Source organism: Entelurus aequoreus, linkage group LG07 (assembly GCF_033978785.1).
Source record: "Entelurus aequoreus isolate RoL-2023_Sb linkage group LG07, RoL_Eaeq_v1.1, whole genome shotgun sequence".
Taxonomy (NCBI): Eukaryota; Metazoa; Chordata; class Actinopteri; order Syngnathiformes; family Syngnathidae; genus Entelurus; species Entelurus aequoreus.
This window is the reverse complement of record NC_084737.1, coordinates 41,653,759-41,672,395: the sequence shown is the minus strand read 5'-3', so window position 1 is coordinate 41,672,395 and position 18,637 is coordinate 41,653,759. Positions and strand designations below refer to the sequence as shown.

The 18,637-nt window shown below is 40.7% G+C and overlaps 1 protein-coding gene across 4 annotated transcripts in view; it reads right to left on the bottom strand.

Annotated features, from left to right (window-relative positions):
• Window positions 1–18,637, bottom strand: part of LOC133653886 (dedicator of cytokinesis protein 3-like) — a 151,722-nt gene that overhangs the window by 89,182 nt on the left and 43,903 nt on the right. For all 4 annotated transcript variants that reach the window (XR_009826784.1, XM_062053696.1, XM_062053697.1 and 1 more), the window contains one exon: window positions 6,182–6,237. Coding sequence is in view for 2 of the 4 variants with exons in the window: in XM_062053696.1 (XP_061909680.1) it covers window positions 6,182–6,237 (56 nt within the window). In the remaining 2 variants the exon portion in view is untranslated. The remainder of the gene's footprint in view (window positions 1–6,181; window positions 6,238–18,637) is intronic.

Sequence of the window (18,637 nt, the reverse complement as noted above, 5' to 3'; positions counted from 1 at the left end):
GGCGGCTAAGATGTTGCCTTAGCGCACCGCCACAATCAAATACATCAAGGGGAAACCCTGGCAGTAGTGTATAGGCTACAGTGTGTTACCTAGCTAGGAAGTAGTCTTTGCCAATAAGCTGAATGTGCCAGTTGTGTCTTTTGTTGCACCCTAAAAGGTGTTTATACTGGAAGTATTGTACTTGTTACACAGCAGCTGTTTAATTGTAGCGTTCATCTTATTTGTAGTTCCTGTAACCAAATTTGGAGGTGTTGAAATTGGCATGTAAAAATCACTAATGCTAATCAGTAGCATGTCTACATTGAAGCCAATATAAATGAGCATCAGGCTAGCATTTTCAATAAGGCATACTTACTTTGTTAGCATTGGAATATGTAACATTATCTAGAGGCAGTTTGACAGTTTGCTGCTTAACTGAGTGTTACCTCGACAAGTATTTGTGTGTGTCCCTACTCACAAACAAACCTATGGACAATTTAGACTCATCAATGACACCAACAAATAGTACATGTTTTTGGACTGTGGGGGGAATTCACAGTACCTGGAGAGAACCCACACAAGAACAGGCAAAACCTGTGACTAGGGATGATGCTCGAAACCGGTTTTCCCGGTTGTTCGATAAGAAAAGAACCGAGTCCTCTGACTCGAATCCCTTTTTGAGAACCGGTACCAGTTATCGAGACCACTGTAGTAAAGAAAAAGAGTTGGTTATTTTTTTCCAATCCCTGAGAACGAATCCCTTCCCACAGGAAATGCCCTGTGAGATGTAATGTTATGCCCATTTGGATGGATTGTAGACTCTTAATGACACCTTGTGGCGATATGAAAATATTACGCGTCATTAGTTTGGGCACTTCCGGGTTGAGAAAATTGAGAAGTAGACAAGTTGTGTTAGCTCCTACAAGCCTTGGGAAAGATAAGTCTGTAAGTAAACTGTATAACTTGTTTATTTAACTCAATATTAAGGTGGAAAGTGATTCAATTTGATAATAAGATGTCTATTGAAAAACGATTTTTGTGCACTGTTTCAATGGATGTTTTGAGGACTTAAAATGGCTGCCAGTTGTGTATTTCCACCATCGAAATAGTTTCAACACTCAGAAGTGTTTGTTTGATGATAGTACTGTATATTTGTGTGAAGATAATATTTACATATTGTGTATTACATTTCAGTATGTTAATTGAATCACGTAGCTTATACATTTGTCATTGTGTGTATTTCAGTTTAAAAAAATAAAAATAACAGTCCAGTGCAAGACAAAAGTAAGGCTAGGAAAAGACAAAGCAAGATCAACAACAATAAAGAGCCTAAATTGATTAATCTGCTTTGGAACTTTATTAGACGTCTTGGATTGTTTGTCAGCTGTCTGCCAAGCTGTATAACCTCAACACGTATAGTGAGGGCAGAACAGGCAATATGCAATTATTGCCAGGCTTCGCTCTCATTTAAGGGAAGAAGAATTGTTGATTGATGACTGTGGTGTTCTTAGTGTCATAGTGTGTGTAGTTAGTATGTTCCAATATCAGCAGGAGTGCACTTTTTGGAGAGCTGTATTATTTTCAGTTTTGTGCCCAAGGGACTGATTTTATTTAACACTATATTATTATTTATACACCTATAGTGATCACAGAGACAGGTTGTTTTTGTGTTACTGTATATATTTGTTTTTCTGAAAAATCCCATTTAATATACTTTGGGTAACAGTCAATATTTTTTTTTTTTTTTTTTGAGGGGGGTAACAGTCAATATTTATTTATTTATTTTATTTTATTTTTTTCTTATAAAATAAAAGTGAGCTTTTGTTAAATCAAATATTTTGTTTTTTTCCATATACAACAACCTATCTGGAATCGATAAGAGAATCGATAAGGAATCGGTTCGATAAGAGGATTCGATAATGGGCTCGAACTCGATAATTTCTTATCAAACATCATCCTTATCTGTGACCTCCACAAATATACCTAAAATAGTATTCCTGTAAGCCAACCAGTTTCTCTCACAGATTTTTTTTTTAGACATTTCCTATAATTTGCATTTTAAGGCTCTGCTTGTGTATCACTGTCATTGAGACAAGGGGAAGCCACTCGGTTCATGAATTTGAGAGATTGTCAGTGAAGGGAACACTTTAGGAAAAGGCAATAGATGTGTCACATCATTAACTCTACCCGAAAACAAAACAGAGTTCCCAAATTGCTGCTCCTGGAGTGAGGAAGTAGGATCACGGTGATTTAGAAGTTGTTACTTTTTAATAGTTTGAGTACCAAGATAAGTCCTCCAGTCCCCATAGGAGATAACTCAGTTGGGGAGTGGTGACACAAGAGTGAATTCCTGGTCCAAATGGAGTGATAGAATGCAGCCTGTTGTGTTATCTTGCACAGTCAGTCTGGTATAAAATTATTTGATAAAATAGCTCAAGTTATTTTCTAATATGGCCTGTTGGAAGTCAAGTTGTATTCCTCCTTGACCCTGGCTCTTGAAAACCAGGAGCAGCACTTCCTGAGTAATGTCTGTATGTTACAAAAAACACCCAATGCAGGCATTGGAAAAATGCTAATTTATCCAGGAATTAGCCATCAACACCTGCAAAAAAACTCCTTGAAAGTGGTTGTCTTGCTAATTATCTCTGCTTTTGCTATTGGCAATCCGTCCCATTTTGCACAACTGCAGGGGAAATTGATTCAATTGTTATTGCATCCTAATTGCACTGGTTTATATCCTGGAAGTGTGATTGACTTGGAATTAAGATGAGATAATTAGCTGTTGAGCAGTGTAGTTGTGCAATCTTTAAAGGGGAACTGCACTTTTTCTTTTAATTTTGCCCATCGTTCACAATCATTATGAAAGACATGATGACGAATGGCTTTTTTGAATGCATTCTATATATTGAATAAACGTAAATAAAAGTCCTCTTACAGCAGAGCCAATGGGAGCTCTACTCTTTCGCCCAAAAAATCAGATAAATAACCATTCAAAAACCGTCAACAATACTCCATTTACATTTCGTGACTTGAATATTAACCAAGTATTAGTGATATTGTTATTATTAGCGCAAACGCAGACAAACTATTTATAGCGGCGCTGTGATCACTCCCTTGTGTCCCTATGTTTACATCATGGAAGTTTATTCTAGATCATAAATAATACATCTCACCTGGACAAAGGAAGTCTGAGTAGGTATTCCGACAAGTTGGTACACTTTGACAGCCATTTAGGACCCGAAAATGGCCAGAAGGACATGAAATGACGCTTGGTCCCCCTTGCACCCCCACCCCGTTTCTTTGTGAGGATTATGAGACATTCTTTACCTAAATGGGAATATATGAACATCCTAGCAGTCGGCATCCTAATGATAGCAGACCTTATACGTTAAGTGATGTTTTATTATGTTTGTTGGCTCTCATAAAGTCTGCAGTGAGTAATAATCAGTGATAAAGAAAAAAAAGCAAAGGTAATGCGTTTTTTAAATAAATGTGCTGTGTATGCTTGAAATTATCAAAATACGAGAATTTTAGATTTACACTTCGACTTCGACTTACACTTCCTTTTATTGTAATTCAAATTTGAACTTTACAGTACAGATAAGAACATATATTAGTTGCATTAGCTCATTGTAGTGCAGGATAAAAGAGCAGTAAGGTGCAGAGTGTTTGGATTTACAAAAGAAGGTGCAGATATACAGTAAATACATTTACTGTACAGGCAAATATATTGCACTTTTGCATATGCATCCACGTTTACGGATGTATGTTATATTGTCTTTATAGGGACGGCTTGGCGAAGTTGGTAGAGTGGCCGTGCCAGCAATCGGAGTGTTGCTGGTTACTGGGGTTCAATCCCCACCTTCTACCATCCTAGTCACGTCCATTGTGTCTTTGGGCAAGACACTTCACCCTTGCTCCTGATGGCTGCTGGTTAGCGCCTTGCATGGCAGCTCCCGCCATCAGTGTGTGAATGTGTGTGTGAATGGATGAATGTGGAAATAGTGTCAAAGCGCTTTGAGTACCTTGAAGGTAGAAAAGCGCTATACAAGTATAACCCATTTATCATTTATTATAGTCCAGCGAGTTAATCCGTTTTTTGGGAGGAGATTATTTTGATGTGTTATGGCCTGAGGGAAGAAGCTGTTACAGAACCTGGAGTTTCTGCTACAAAGGCTGCAGAACCTCTATTATCAATGTGCCTGTTACTACATTACATACTGTATATACTTACATCATTTATATAAACCCTCAATGGAAGTGTTTGGATGTTTTTTTAAGGGCTTTGTATGCGGATTAGCCCGGCTCCCATAGGCTCCATTGTAAGCGGACTTTTGATCGAATTTATTTACTATTTAGATTGAAAAAAAAAAACACCCATCGTCATGTCTTTCATAATGATTGCAAAATTCCCCCCAAAAAATGCAGTTCCTCTTCAAACGTGTTGACTAGCTACTAGGAGAGTAAAAAAAAAAATTTTTGGAAATAATATAAATTATTTTTTTTAACGATTTTTAATTGATTATAATAAATTTAAAAAATCAATATTTTTCAATCTGTCCTCTCCAGCCACTAAGGCAACTCATGTCGATGTAGATGCCCATATCTGCTGTACAGATTTTTTTTGGAAAAGAAAGGTGCATGTTGAATACTTTTCTTGCCTTATTTGTTTGGGTAGAATTTTTCTTTAAACAAAACCAGCTTTTTTTAAAGTAATATAGGAATGGATTAAAGGCCTACTGAAACCCACTACTACCGACCACGAAGTCTGTTTGTTTATATATCAATGATGGAATCTTAACATTGCAACACATGCCAATACGGCCGGGTTAACTTATAAAGTGCAATTTCAAATTTCCCGCTAAACTTCCGGTTGGAAACGTCTATGTATGATGACGTATGCGCGTGACGTCACGACGGCAACGGAAGTATTCGTACCCAATGTGTCACCATACAAACTGCTCTGTTTTCATCGAACAATTCCACAGTATTCTGGACATCTTTGTTGGTGAATCTTTTGCAATTAGTTTAATGAACAATGGAGATTGCAAAGACGAAAGTTGTAGGTGGGATCGGTGTATTAGCGGCTGGCTGTAGCAACGCAACAAAGAGGACTTACTTGGATAGCAGACGCGCTAGCCGATGCTAGCCGCCAACCGTATTTGTGATCGGGTGAAGTCCTTCGTCGCGCCGTCGATCGCTGGAATGCAGGTGAGCACGGGTGTTGATGAGCAGATGAGGGCTGGCTGGCGTAAGTGGAGCGCTAATGTTTTTCTCATAGCTCTGTGAGGTCCGGTTGCTAAGTTGCTAAGTTATCTTCAGCGTCGTTAGCAACAGCATTGTTAAGCTTTGCCAGGCTGAGAATTATTAACCGTGTAGTTACATGTACATGGTTTAATAGTATTGTTGATCTTCTGTCTATCCTTCCAGTCAGGGATTTATTTATTTAGTTTCTATCTGCATTTGAGCCAGATGCTATCACGTTAGCTGAGTAGCTAAAGAGCTTTGCTGATGTATTGTCGTGGAGATAAAAGTCACTGTGAATGTCCATTTTGCGTTCTCGACTCTCATTTTCAAGAGGATATAGCATCCGAGGTGGTTTAAAATACAAATCCGTGATCCACAATAGAAAAAGGAGTAATGTGAAATTGCAATATGATCAAGTATGACACATAGAATGGATCTGCTATCCCAGTTTAAATTTTAAAAAATTCATTTCAGTAGGCCTTTAAAGCTGTTTATCTATATTATGGAGGAATGTAGTTAATCATAAAACTGACACCCAATGTTATTAAAAAAGTATTGATTATAAATCAAGAATCGTTTTGAATCGAGAATCGATTCTGAATCGAATCATTACCCCAAATAATTGAATCGAATCGTGTGGTGCCCAAAGATTCACAGTCCTACTAGCTACAGAAATATTCAATACCAATAGTGACCAAAGGTAGCTACGTTTTACATGTCTGGAATTATTGTACAGTTGTTTATGACACCAAATATTTCAGTATTTATAATCATATGTTGACTGCCTGCAGATTTTGTCATTATAACCGAATGCAAACACTACACAGGTCATGTCGAGTTCCTGACATTCAACAAAACTCCAATTATTTCCTAGCAAAGCGCAGCTTGTTTAACAGACCTTACTTTTTGTTATGATGCTGCATGTTTTTAAAATTACTATAGACTTCCAACTTACCCTCTGTTGGTCACAGTCGATTTCTTCAAGTGGACATAGCTGACTGGGAAAATACCCTATGGACAGACAGATGGGAAGAGATGTTACACACTGTGACAGGATTGTGTTATCGATCTATAGTTTAGCTACAACAGCAATAAAAAGAAGTGGCACCACCCTTTAAAATGGGTTACGGTTTATGCATTTCTTATAAACTCACTAATAATGTTTGAAGGCCACAGTACTTCTGCACAATACTCTGTTAAATCCATAATCACTATGAGATGTTATCATTTATAACTATAAAAGGGAGCCTTATTGTAGGTGTAGGACATACCATTAAGTGATAACATTTGTAATAGCAAAGAGGCTCACTATTTAACAAGCACAAAACTTACTCCTGCAGTCATTACAGACTACTGCATAGGCATGCATAACTACAATAAGAAATCAACCCCTTAAATTATTAAAATAAAATTAGTGTAAACTCATTTTAGCAGAACCCAATCATTTAGCTAGTAATGTAGTGGCTACTCTGTGGCACACAAACCTTATATAGTGCTTTTCTATACACTCAAAGCGCTTTACAGTGAGAACTGAGAAGCTGTCATTCATTCACTCCACCTTGATGGTGGTAAGCTATATTTGTAGCCTCAGTTGCCCTGTGGTAGACTAATGGAAAGGTCGCTGAAATGTGCACCCACGGCCTTTCCAACCACCATCAAACATTCATCCACATTCATACACCAGTGTGAGTGGCACTGGGAGCAAAGTGGGTGAAGTTTCTTGCCCAAGGACACAAGGGCAGTGACTGGGATAGCGGAAGCTAAATTCGTACCAGGATCCATCAAGTTTCTGAACGGCTGCTCTACCATCTAAGCCGGGGGTCAGCAACCTGCGGCTCTAGAGCCGCATGTGGCTCTTTAGCGCCGCCCTTGTGGCTCCCCGGACCTCTTTCAGAGAAGTGTGAAAATGGAAAAAGATAGGAGGAGGAGAACAAACATGACACAAACCTTCTTAATTACTAGAAATCTCACTGTTTATGTTATACATGCTTCACTGATGAGAGTATTTGGCAAGCACCGTTTTGTCCTACTAATTTTAGCAATCCTTGAACTCATCGTAGTTTGTTTACATGTACAACTTTCTCCGATGCTGCCCCAAAAAGACGTGTTTTATGCCACTCCTTCTTTGTCTCATTTTGTCCACCAAACGTTTCATGCTGTGCGTGAATGCACAAAGGTGAGCTTTGTTGATTTTATTGATTTGCTGGAGTGCTCATCAGGCATATTTAGTCAATCCATGACTGCAAGCTAATCGATGCTAACATGCTATTTAGGCTAGCTGTATGTACATACTGCATCATTATGCCTTGTTTGTAGGTATATTTGAACTCCTTTAATTTATATTTGCATGTCTCATGACAGATTATCTGTATGTAATATTGGCTACATTTCTCATAGTTGTTTGTGTGCCATGTTGTTCCAGACCACAGGAAATGTTACCCAGCTTGCAAAGATTGTAATAAAGCCACTAGAAGAAGACAGCCTGTCGTTTCCTTAAACTTGGACACAAACATCTATACCTTTGGCCATTCTGAGCCAGTAATTTCCAGAAGTTATCTCATCCTGTGAGAAGCCTCCATTTTACTAATAATTTCCAATGTTGCAAAAATGTGTAGGATAAAAATGTAAATACAAAATTTCTGTCAACAAAGATTTGCGTCAGCCTTTGATAGTAGGCTATTATAGCTAATATAGACACTTACATCATGTGTTGCCTTTATTTTAACACTTATATAAGGCTTTAAATTGTTAAATTTAAATTATTTTTTTTTTGGTCCACTATGGCTCTTTCAACATTTTTGGGTTGCCGACCCCTGATCTAAGCCATCTGACGCGGTGGGAGGTCTGGGGTTTACATTGACCGTTGCATCATGACATCATTACATTGACAGCTGCATTATAAGACAACAACAGCAGAGTAAACACACGATTCAGAATACGCGGCTACACACGTATCCTGTACATTATGTACACACGCAATAGATGGGATTTTTCCCACCGCATTGTGTGTACCTTTCTTGCTTTCCCAGACCGCTCAGATTTATCAGGACGTCTCTTTTTATCCCCAGAAGGCGAGGTCACCACACTGTTACTGATGTCATCAAGGTTACACATTATTGATGCTGTAACTTAGTTACAATCACAGCAAAACAGACACAAAGCTAGCAAACATGAGCGCTGATTTTGGTTGACGATCGTTAAATATCAATGCACTGACAGGTCCTGATGGATTTGTCTGTTTGTGCCACAAAGTAAGCATGGCACTTGTCGCTTTCTGAAGTGAAACACAATATTCAACAGTGAAATGAGAAAGATAAGTCACTTTTGCGTAAGATTTGATTGCACCTCCTGGTAGAAAATGGTGTGAACTATTCAGTGGTACTCACAGCTCTAAATCGGCAAAATGGCGTTTCTCGGTTTTTGCGCCCGAAGTCTTCATATTTTCTACAAATGCACATCTTTCAACATAGTTGTTTACTATTCTGGCCAAGCAGTCTTTAATGTCTTTTTCTTCTCGGCACGTCCTTCACATTCGCTTTTTCAGACCCATTCGTGCAAAAAAAAAAAATGTAGGTTTAGGGTTCTAGCCAGCCATTTACTAATGCTAAGGACAACGAACGTTGGGCCAATCTAACGGGCTCCACTGTGGCATTATTTGCTACGCCAACAAGCAGTGAGAATGTATCTGTAGATGGCTCGTAACTCAAATGTTTGCTTTTAACTTGAAGCAAAAAATTGGGCTGGAGACGCTAGTATCAAAAAAGCTAAAATCAGGGATGCAGCACCAAATCCTGTGCCACCATACACAAGAGTATGTAGGTACATGTGTGTGTGTCGCTGCCCCGGTGTGCATTGCTGATCGCGGCACCAGGCCTGCAGAGATGCCATGGCATGCCGGCTGTGGGTGCGGGGCTGGGCCCTTATGGCTTTTTGCCGGATGGGGTGCCTGGTGGGTGGTGGGCGGGGGGGCCTGGACGTGCGGGTATGGCTGCGGGGTTTGGTGGTGCTGGACACTGTTGGCAACCAGGCCTCATGTTTATTTTTATTTTATTTTATTTAAAGGGTTTATTTTATTTTATTTATTATCATTATTATTATTATTATTTTTATTTTTATTTTTTATATTTTTTGTTTTTGTTTTTGTTTTGTTTTGGTGTATGTATGTGTGTGTATATGCTTGCATATGTATATGTCTGTAGGTGTATATATGTGTGTGTGTGTGTATGTGTATATGCATGCATGTGTGTATGTGTATGTATGTGTATATACATATATGTATGTATATGTGTATGTGTGTATGTATGTGTGTATGCATGTGTAGGTGTGTGTATGGGTGTGGATGTCCGGTGGATCGATTGGCCTGTATGTGGATGAGTTGGGGTAGGTGGGTTGGCGGCCTCTGTGGTAGCTGGGGGTGTGCGTTGTTGTGGTTTACGGGGTAGGTCGCTTTTTTTTGTTTCAGGTTTCGGCGGCCGCGGGTGTTTGTACTGCGGACGGGCGGTGGTGGTGATGGTTGCTGTGGTACTGCCGGCGGTTGGCGTCGCTGTGTTCGGTTGGAGTGGTTGGGGGACTGTGGCTGGTATCTGTGCGCTTGTGGGATTGTGGGGGCTGGCTGGCGTTGGCTTGCCGGCTGGTTTGGGGGCTGGCGTGCGGACGGGGTGCATTGACTTCTTCCCCAGTTGGGGGGCACCATCCCCTGGCCGGAACTCGTATGGGTGCGTTGCTGTGTGGATGGCCGGGATGCGGTGTTTGCATTGGGCATGGGGCTGTGCAGTTTTTCTGCGTTTGGTTGCTGGTATGGGCTCTGCGGGGTTGGGTTGGGGCGGGCGGGGGCTGGCTTTGTTTGGCGGGGGGTGGGCTCGCGTGACGTCACGCTAAAGTGGTCTGGTGTGGGTCACGGGCCGTGGGGGGGGGGGCTTCCTGGCCGTAGTTCCTGGTTGTCGGCCGCATGGACTGGGGGGGATGTCCGGGCCCTCTACTCCTCCTACTTATAGCACACACAGTCACACACCTTGCGCTGTGGGGTCTCTGTTGGCGACTTGATGTGGTGGCGGCGCGGCGCCCGTGTCTGGTCTGGATACTGTGTCTCGGTTGTTTGGGCGGTGGTGTGTTTGTGCGGGTTTGGGTTGGGGTGGTGGGGTCTTTTGGTGGGGGGGGGTGTTGGTGTCTCTTGTTTGTGTGTTGGCGTTTGGGCTTGCTGGCGGGCTGGCGCTGGCTGGTATCTGTGATCCTGTTGGCGTGTGGTTGCCGGTCGCGTTTTTTTTTTTTTGATCGCTTTGATTTGATTGGGTGGTGCTGGCTGTCTGGGGGTGTTGTGGCTGCTGTTTCTGCTGCCGTTTGTTTGTGGTGTGGGCGCCCGTGGCTGCTGGGTCTGGTGCAGGGGGGTGGCTGATGTTGTGACTGGTGGCAGCGCGCGCGCGTGGTGGTTGTCGGGGCTGACAAACTGTGTATATGTATGTGTATGTGTGTGTGCGTGTATGTATGTATGTATGTATGTATGTATGTATGTATGTATGTATGTATGTATGTATATGTATGTATGTATGTATGTATATATATATTTGTGTATGTGTATGCATGTGTATGTGTGTATGTGTACATGTGTATGTTTATGTGTATGTATATATATATATATATATGTATGTATATTTCTGGGGGTACGTTCTGGGCCTGCCTGTCGGGTGGGGGTCGGCGCCTCAGGCTACTGCATCCGGACTGCGTGTCTGGAGCTCCTGGGTCCCGCCGTCCATCCCTTCCGGGTGCCCGTCTTGGTTGGGGCCTGCTGGGTCTGGTCCCTGCGTCTACTGTGGTGGCTTGGTGCTGCAGGGTATTCCGAGGTGCTGCGAGTCGGACAGTTGTTGGGGTAGCGACCGTGTGTGTCAGCATGTCTGTGATCTTCTTTTAATTCTTTTTTTATTTATTTATATATTTTATTTTTTTTATAAATAGATTTAATTATTATTATTATTTTTTTTTCCTTTTTTTTTTTTTTAATATATTTTATTAATATTATTATTATTATTATTATGTATTTATTTATTTTATTTATTTATTCCCCTACCTCAGGGGGGGGAGACTCGGCGGAGCGGTTGCTGGTTGTTCCATCTCCATCGTTGGGGTCCCTGCGGGTGGGGTGGGTGGTTCCTGTGGCCCCGTGCTGGGTGGTCCTGTGGCGGCCGGCTTGGGTGGGGTGGCCGTGGGCTGGCCTCGCCGCGCTCTCCGGGGGTGGGGGGGGGGCTCGTGGGGGCCCTGTTGCCGGTGGGGCGGGGGCGGTCTTCCCGTCCGGTTGCGGGGGTCTCCGGGCCCCTCGGGCGGGGCGTCCCGCCTTTCTGTCCGTGTGGGGTGTGGTCTCTCGCTGGCTTGGGGTCTGGCTGCCCCCTGTTCTTCTCGTGCCTTGTCCTCTGCCGGGTGCGTCTGTCTGCGGCCTGCTGCTGGCCCTTGTGGGCGGCACGGTGGGCCAGGCTCTGGGGTTCCTGTCGCTGTCCGGCTTGGCTGCGTGGGGGCGGTGGCCCCTGGTTCCCTGGGCACCACACCTACTGTTTGTGGGATGGTTTCTCGGGGAGGCCGGGGCCGTACTCTGGCTCCCGCACACACTGGGAGTCAAATGTATTGTACATGCAAATTCACATATACTCACACACATACATACAGACATACATAGGTACCTACGCTCCCACATACATATACAAATAAATACAGTACATATTTACACACTCAAAGTTCGTACATCCACACGCACATTCATTATACAAACATACTGTATACACATACTGTACATATACATTCACTGTAAAAACATACATATACACATACTGTACATATACATTCACTGTACAAACACACACATACACATTCTACACATATACATTCACTGTACAAACACACACATACATATACTGTACATATACATTCACTGTACAAACACACGTTTACACATACTGTACATATACATTCACTGTTCAAACACACATATTGTATACACATACTGTACATATACATTCGCTGTACACACATATACACATACTGTACATATACATTCACTGTACAAGCACACATACACATACTGTACATATACAAGTACATATGCACACATACACTCATGCACATAATCACGGTTCATCAAACATATATTAACGTTGTTGTCCTAGGGTAAACTGGGTATAACACATGGCACACTGACAAAGCTTAACCTATTGTTACTATAACAATCTACAAGGTTAAGGTTGCTTCTCTTTCTTCCCCTCCATTTTTCTGCATTCTTTCGTATCTCAAGTTATCATTACGTATATGTATTGTTGCATTTGAACAATTGTGTTGTTGATAATAAAGGTAAAGTACTGGTATTGTTTATTATCAATAGCACTATTTCTATTGGTATTCATATTGCTCCATTTTTAGTGTAATAATGCTCATTGTCATTTATGTATTTTTTTTTTTAAATTTTCGCTAACTGCTTATTTGCTATTACTTTTACCATCATATTTGTACATGTCGTATTTGCTGATGTTGCTCTGTTGTTGTTGTTGTTGTGTTTGCTGTTGTTGTTTTTGTCTCTCTGTCTAATCCCCCTCTTGTCCCCACAATTCCCCCCTCTGTCTTCCTTTTTCTCTCTTTCTATCTCCTCCTGCTCCGGCCCGGCTGCAGCAAATGATTATATAAATACATTTAATAAAGTCAAAATACAAGTAAGGCAACAAGAGAAGTATCCTACACCTCTCTTTTGTAAAGTAAATCTGAACAGCCGATATGGGCATCTACATCTGCTATATGATTTGCCCGAGAAGCTGGGCAGGACATTATTAAAAAAAAAAAGAGTCCCCCACCCTAACCCAAACATCACTGCACCACACACACACACACACACACACACTCTCTCACACACACACACACACACACACACACACACACACACACACACACACACACACACACACACTTGGAATGTTTACATGCACTAAAAAACTAATTATTGCAAGGATTTGGTTTGGTTAAAACACATGTACAAATCGTTATTAAATTCTTGACTTTTTAAAGATGGGATTAACATATCTAGAACATATCTAAATAACTACCTCGAATAATTTGTTGTAGCTTTTTTACAAAAACTGCTAATAAATTAAATAAATTGTCTATAATCAGATTTGTTTTAAATCATATAAGCCGTCATTATTCACTTAAATATAATCATTAATATGTCAAGTTTCCCTTTACTTAAAGGCCTACTGAAACCCACTACTACCGACCACGCAGTCTGATAGTTTATATATCAATGATGAAATCTTAACATTATAACACATGCCAATACGGCCGGGTTAACTTATAAAGTGACATTTTAAATTTGCCGCTAAACTTCCGGTTCGAAACGCCTCTGAGGATGACGTATGCGTGTGACGTAGCCCGGCGAACACGGGTATGCCTTCCACATTGAAGCCGATACGAAAAAGCTCTGTTTTCATTTCATAATTCCACAGTATTCTGGACATCTGTGTTCGTGAATCTGTTTCAATCATGTTCATTGCATTATTGAGAAGGAAGCCGAGCAAGCAAAGAAGAAAGTTGTCGGTGCGAAATGGACGTATTTTTCGAACGTAGTCAGCCACAACAGTACACAGCCGGCGCTTCTTTGTTTACATTCCCGAAAGATGCAGTCAAGATGGAAGAACTCGGATAACAGAGACTCTAACCAGGAGGACTTTTGATTTGGATACACAGACGCCTGTAGAGAACTGGGACAACACAGACTCTTACCAGGATTACTTTGATTTGGATGACAAAGACGCAGACGTGCTACTGTGAGTATGCAGCTTTGGCTTTTTTTTGCGTATGTACGTAACTTTTTTTAAATATATAAGCTTTATGAACCTTGGGTTAGGTGAACGGTCTTTTGGGCTGAGTGATTGTGTGTGTTGATCATGTGTTTGAATTGTATTGGTGTGTTCTATGGAGCCAGGAGCTAGCAGAGGAGCTAGGAGCTAGCATAACACGTACCGTACCGTACGTGCGCGTCACGTACGTAACTTTTTAAAAATATATAAGCTTTATGAACTTTGGGTTAGGTGAACGGTCTTTTGGGCTGAGTGATTGTGTGTGTTGATCAGGTGTTTGAATTGTATTGGCGTGTTCTATGGAGCTAGGAGCTAGCAGAGGAGCTAGGAGCTAGCATAACAAACACGCAGGTGTTATTATGCAGGATTAATTTGTGGCATATTAAATATAAGCCTGGTTGTGTTGTGGCTAATAGAGTATATATATGTCTTGTGTTTATTTACTGTTGTAGTCATTCCCAGCTGAATATCAGGTACCGTGAGTATGCAGCCTTGGCTGCTAAACATTCGATAACTTGACCGTATGTGCGCGTCACGTACGTAACTTTTTAAAAATATATAAGCTTTATGAACCTTGGGTTAGGTAAACGGTCTTTTGGGCTGAGTGATTGTGTGTGTTGATCAGGTGTTTGAATTGTATTGGCGTGTTCTATGGAGCTAGGAGCTAGCAGAGGAGCTAGGAGCTAGCATAACAAACACGCAGGTGTTTTTATGCAGGATTAATTTGTGGCATATTAAATATAAGCCTGGTTGTGTTGTGGCTAATAGAGTATATATATGTCTTGTGTTTATTTACTGTTGTAGTCATTCCCAGCTGAATATCAGGTCACCCCCGGCTCTCACAGCATCTTCCCTATCTGAATAGCTTCAACTCCCCACTAGTCCTTCACTTGCACTTTACTCATCCACAAATCTTTCATCCTCGCTCAAATTAATGGGGAAATTGTCGCTTTCTCGGTCCGAATCTCTCTCACTTCATGCGGCCATCATTGTAAACAATAGGGAACTTTGCGTATATGTTCAACTGACTACGTCACGCTACTTCCGGTAGGTGCAAGCCTTTTTTTTATCAGATACCAAAAGTTGCAATCTTTATCGTCGTTGTTCTATACTAAATCCTTTCAGCAAAAATATGGCAATATCGCGAAATGATCAAGTATGACACATAGAATAGATCTGCTATCCCCGTTTAAATAAAAAAAATTCATTTCAGTAGGCCTTTAATGTAATGTATTCAGTTTTCAGCATCGAAGTGGAATTGTCCTTCCTCAGTTAGTTTCTTGGTGTATCCACAGAGGGAATATGTCCAAATTATAATATTAAGTATATAATATTATTCTTATGGCTGCAAAAAAGAGGCATTACTAAATGTTGACACAAAAAAGATACAACATCACAAATTGTTAACCATACAAGAATGATGGAGCTCATGACTTTCAACCCCTGCCTACAACAGCACAAAGGGGAAGCATATTATCATGATTACATTATTAGTGCATCCCCTGGAGGATTAAGTCTCCCTGACTTTAAAACTAAGCGACACCTCTGTTTCAAGGGTCTTTGAATGCACCACAGTTATGTGCAATGAGATATGGTAAGTGGTCTGTATTTATAAAACGCTTTACTGTACCTGCACAATACCCAAATCGTTTGACATTATGCATCACATTCACCTATTGACACACACATTCACACAAGGTGCTAACTACGACCCATCAAGAGCAAGAGATGCAAAGGCGATACTAAACCATAACTTTCTCCGATGCTGACACAAATGGTACTTATTGTGTCTTTCTCCTCTCACTTCATCCTTGTTTCAAATTGCTGGTGCTCTGTGTGAATGCTTAAAGGTGACCTTTGATGATGTTGTGACGTCTGTTTTGAGTGAAGTGTAGTTAGATTTGCAGCTATCAAGGGGGAAAAATACATGTTGCATTTTTAATAAGGGGTGTAGGTTGTTAGATGTTCTTTGTTTAATTCAAGAAAACTTAATATTGAACTTTCATGGCTATATTTATTTTACATTGTCATTAATGATATAATTTTTTTATAACTTACATATTTATTGACAGAAGAAAAAATATTTAAACTTTACAAAAGCCCAGGGGCCCCAAGCACCCAACTTACCCCTCCACTTCAACACGCCTGTGTGAGATACCATTGTACCTATAAAACACAGCCTGTGTAGCTTATAATAAAGTGTAATGACCAACTTTGGGTTAGTTTTAGCATATTTAATGTCTCTAATAGCCTTTAAGTGTTTTATGTTTCATTCTAAAAAAAACATTAAAGCCATATACAAAAGGTTTTATGCATTTTGTTCCCTTACTTTGCCTAGTATGAACCGAACCATGATTTTAAAATCGGGATTTTGAGATGCCGTTAAACCTCTACAGGATGTACCGTATTTTTGGGACTATAAGGCGCACTTAAATTCCTTTCATTTTCTCAAAAAACGACAGTGTGCCTTGTATATGTATAATTCTGGTTGTGGTACATGGTGTAAGGACAAGTGTGACCAGTAGATGGCAGGCACACATTAGGGATACGTGTGGACTGCAGATTGACGCTGGTTCAATATATGACACTAGCAAATACGGGTAAGCAAGCAATACCAAAACTTAGATGTTCCATTGACAATATAGAACAATACACAAGGTGCTCAAAAATCAGTCAATATGTTTTAGTACGAATTTGGTAAGCTACGAAGCCGCACTGCTTGATGGAACGTAGAGCATTATGGCTACCATAGTCAGACGTACTGTGCTTCAATATGCAGGTATTATTTTGGTGTGTGTAAAAGGACACCAAAATAGCACCTATTCAGAGACATTGTTTGGCGCTTTATTGTGACCTATTATTCAGAACAACTTTTCTTACCTATTGGTACCTGCTGTTGTGTATTTTGGATCTGCATAAGTTTAGAAAAATGTGCTTGAGTGTCGCCATTCTAGTCCGCACCAAAGTCAATAAGCTCCTTCTTTTTCTCTACCCTCTCGTTGTAGGGCGTTCATTCTCAGCTGTTTCCATTTCTAATACAAAGTAGTGTATAGTCAATATATGACACTAGCAAATACGGGTAAGCAAGCAATACCAAAACTTAGATGTTCCATTGACAATATAGAACAATACACAAGGTGCTCAAAAATCAGTCAATATGTTTTAGTACGAATTTGGTAAGCTACGAAGCCGCACCGCTTGATGGAACGTGGAGCATTATGGCTACCATAGTCAGACGTACTGTGCTTCAATATGCAGGTATTATTTTGGTGTGTGTAAAAGGACACCAAAATAGCACCTATTCAGAGACATTGTTTGGCGCTTTGTTGCGACCTATTATTCAGAACAACTTTTTTTTACCTATTGGTACCTGCTGTTGTGTATTTTGGATCTGCATAAGTTTAGAAAAATTAGCTTGAGTCCGCCATTCTAGTCCGCGCCATAGTCAATAAGCTCCTTCTTTTTCTCTATCCTCTTGTTGTAGGGCGTTCATTCTCCGCTGTTGCCATCTCTAATACAAAGTAGTGTATAGTCAATATATGACACTAGCAAATACGGGTAAGCAAGCAATACCAAAACTTAGATGTTCCATTGACAATATAGAACAATACACAAGGTGCTCAAAAATCAGTCAATATGTTTTAGTACGAATTTGGTAAGCTACAAAGCCGCACCGCTTGATGGAACGTGGAGCATTATGGCTACCATAGTCAGACGTACTGTGCTTCAATATGCAGGTATTATTTTGGTGTGTGTAAAAGGACACCAAAATAGCACCTATTCAGAGACATTGTTTGGCGCTTTGTTGCGACCTATTATGCAGAACAACTTTTCTTACCTATTGGTACCTGCTGGATCTGCATAAGTTTAGAAAAATTTGCTTGAGTCCGCCATTCTAGTCCGCGCCAAAGTCAATAAGCTCCTTCTTTTTCTCTATCCTCTTGTTGTAGGGCGTTCATTCTCCGCTGTTGCCATTTCTAATACAAAGTAGTGTATAGTTCCAACTTACATCTGTCAGAAGACTCGCTATGGAAGTGTCAAAAACTACAACATGGCCGATGGGGAAAAGACGCAGTCGAAGTGGAACCACAAAAATAAAACCACCCACTGAACGGCACACCCTGAAGCGACGTTCAGAAAGCGACTTGCAGACGGTCTGTAAAACGTAATCTATCCAACATTTTGACCAAAGAACCACAATTACATGTTATGGAGACCACAAGGAAGTGTTTTAAATTTAGTGGAAAAAATCATATTATGACCCCTTTCATGTGTCTTATTCTGTGGTGTGCCTTTTGCATGAAAATAAACCCGGAAAGACCCGTTCATCGACAGTGCGCCTTATGGTCTGAAAAATACGGTTCACTGATTACGCTCTAATTATATCCAAATTTAATTTATAACGTATTGTACCCCCAATAGATTGAGTAAAATGGCTGTTAAGATGTGAGGTGTGTACTCACTTCTGTGATATACTGTACCGTATGTGACATTACATGGTGCCAAATGTCCCACTTGCAGTTTGTCCAATTTGCCAGATGTGAACAATTACTGAGTGAAACTAAGTCTGTGAGCACAGAGAGACT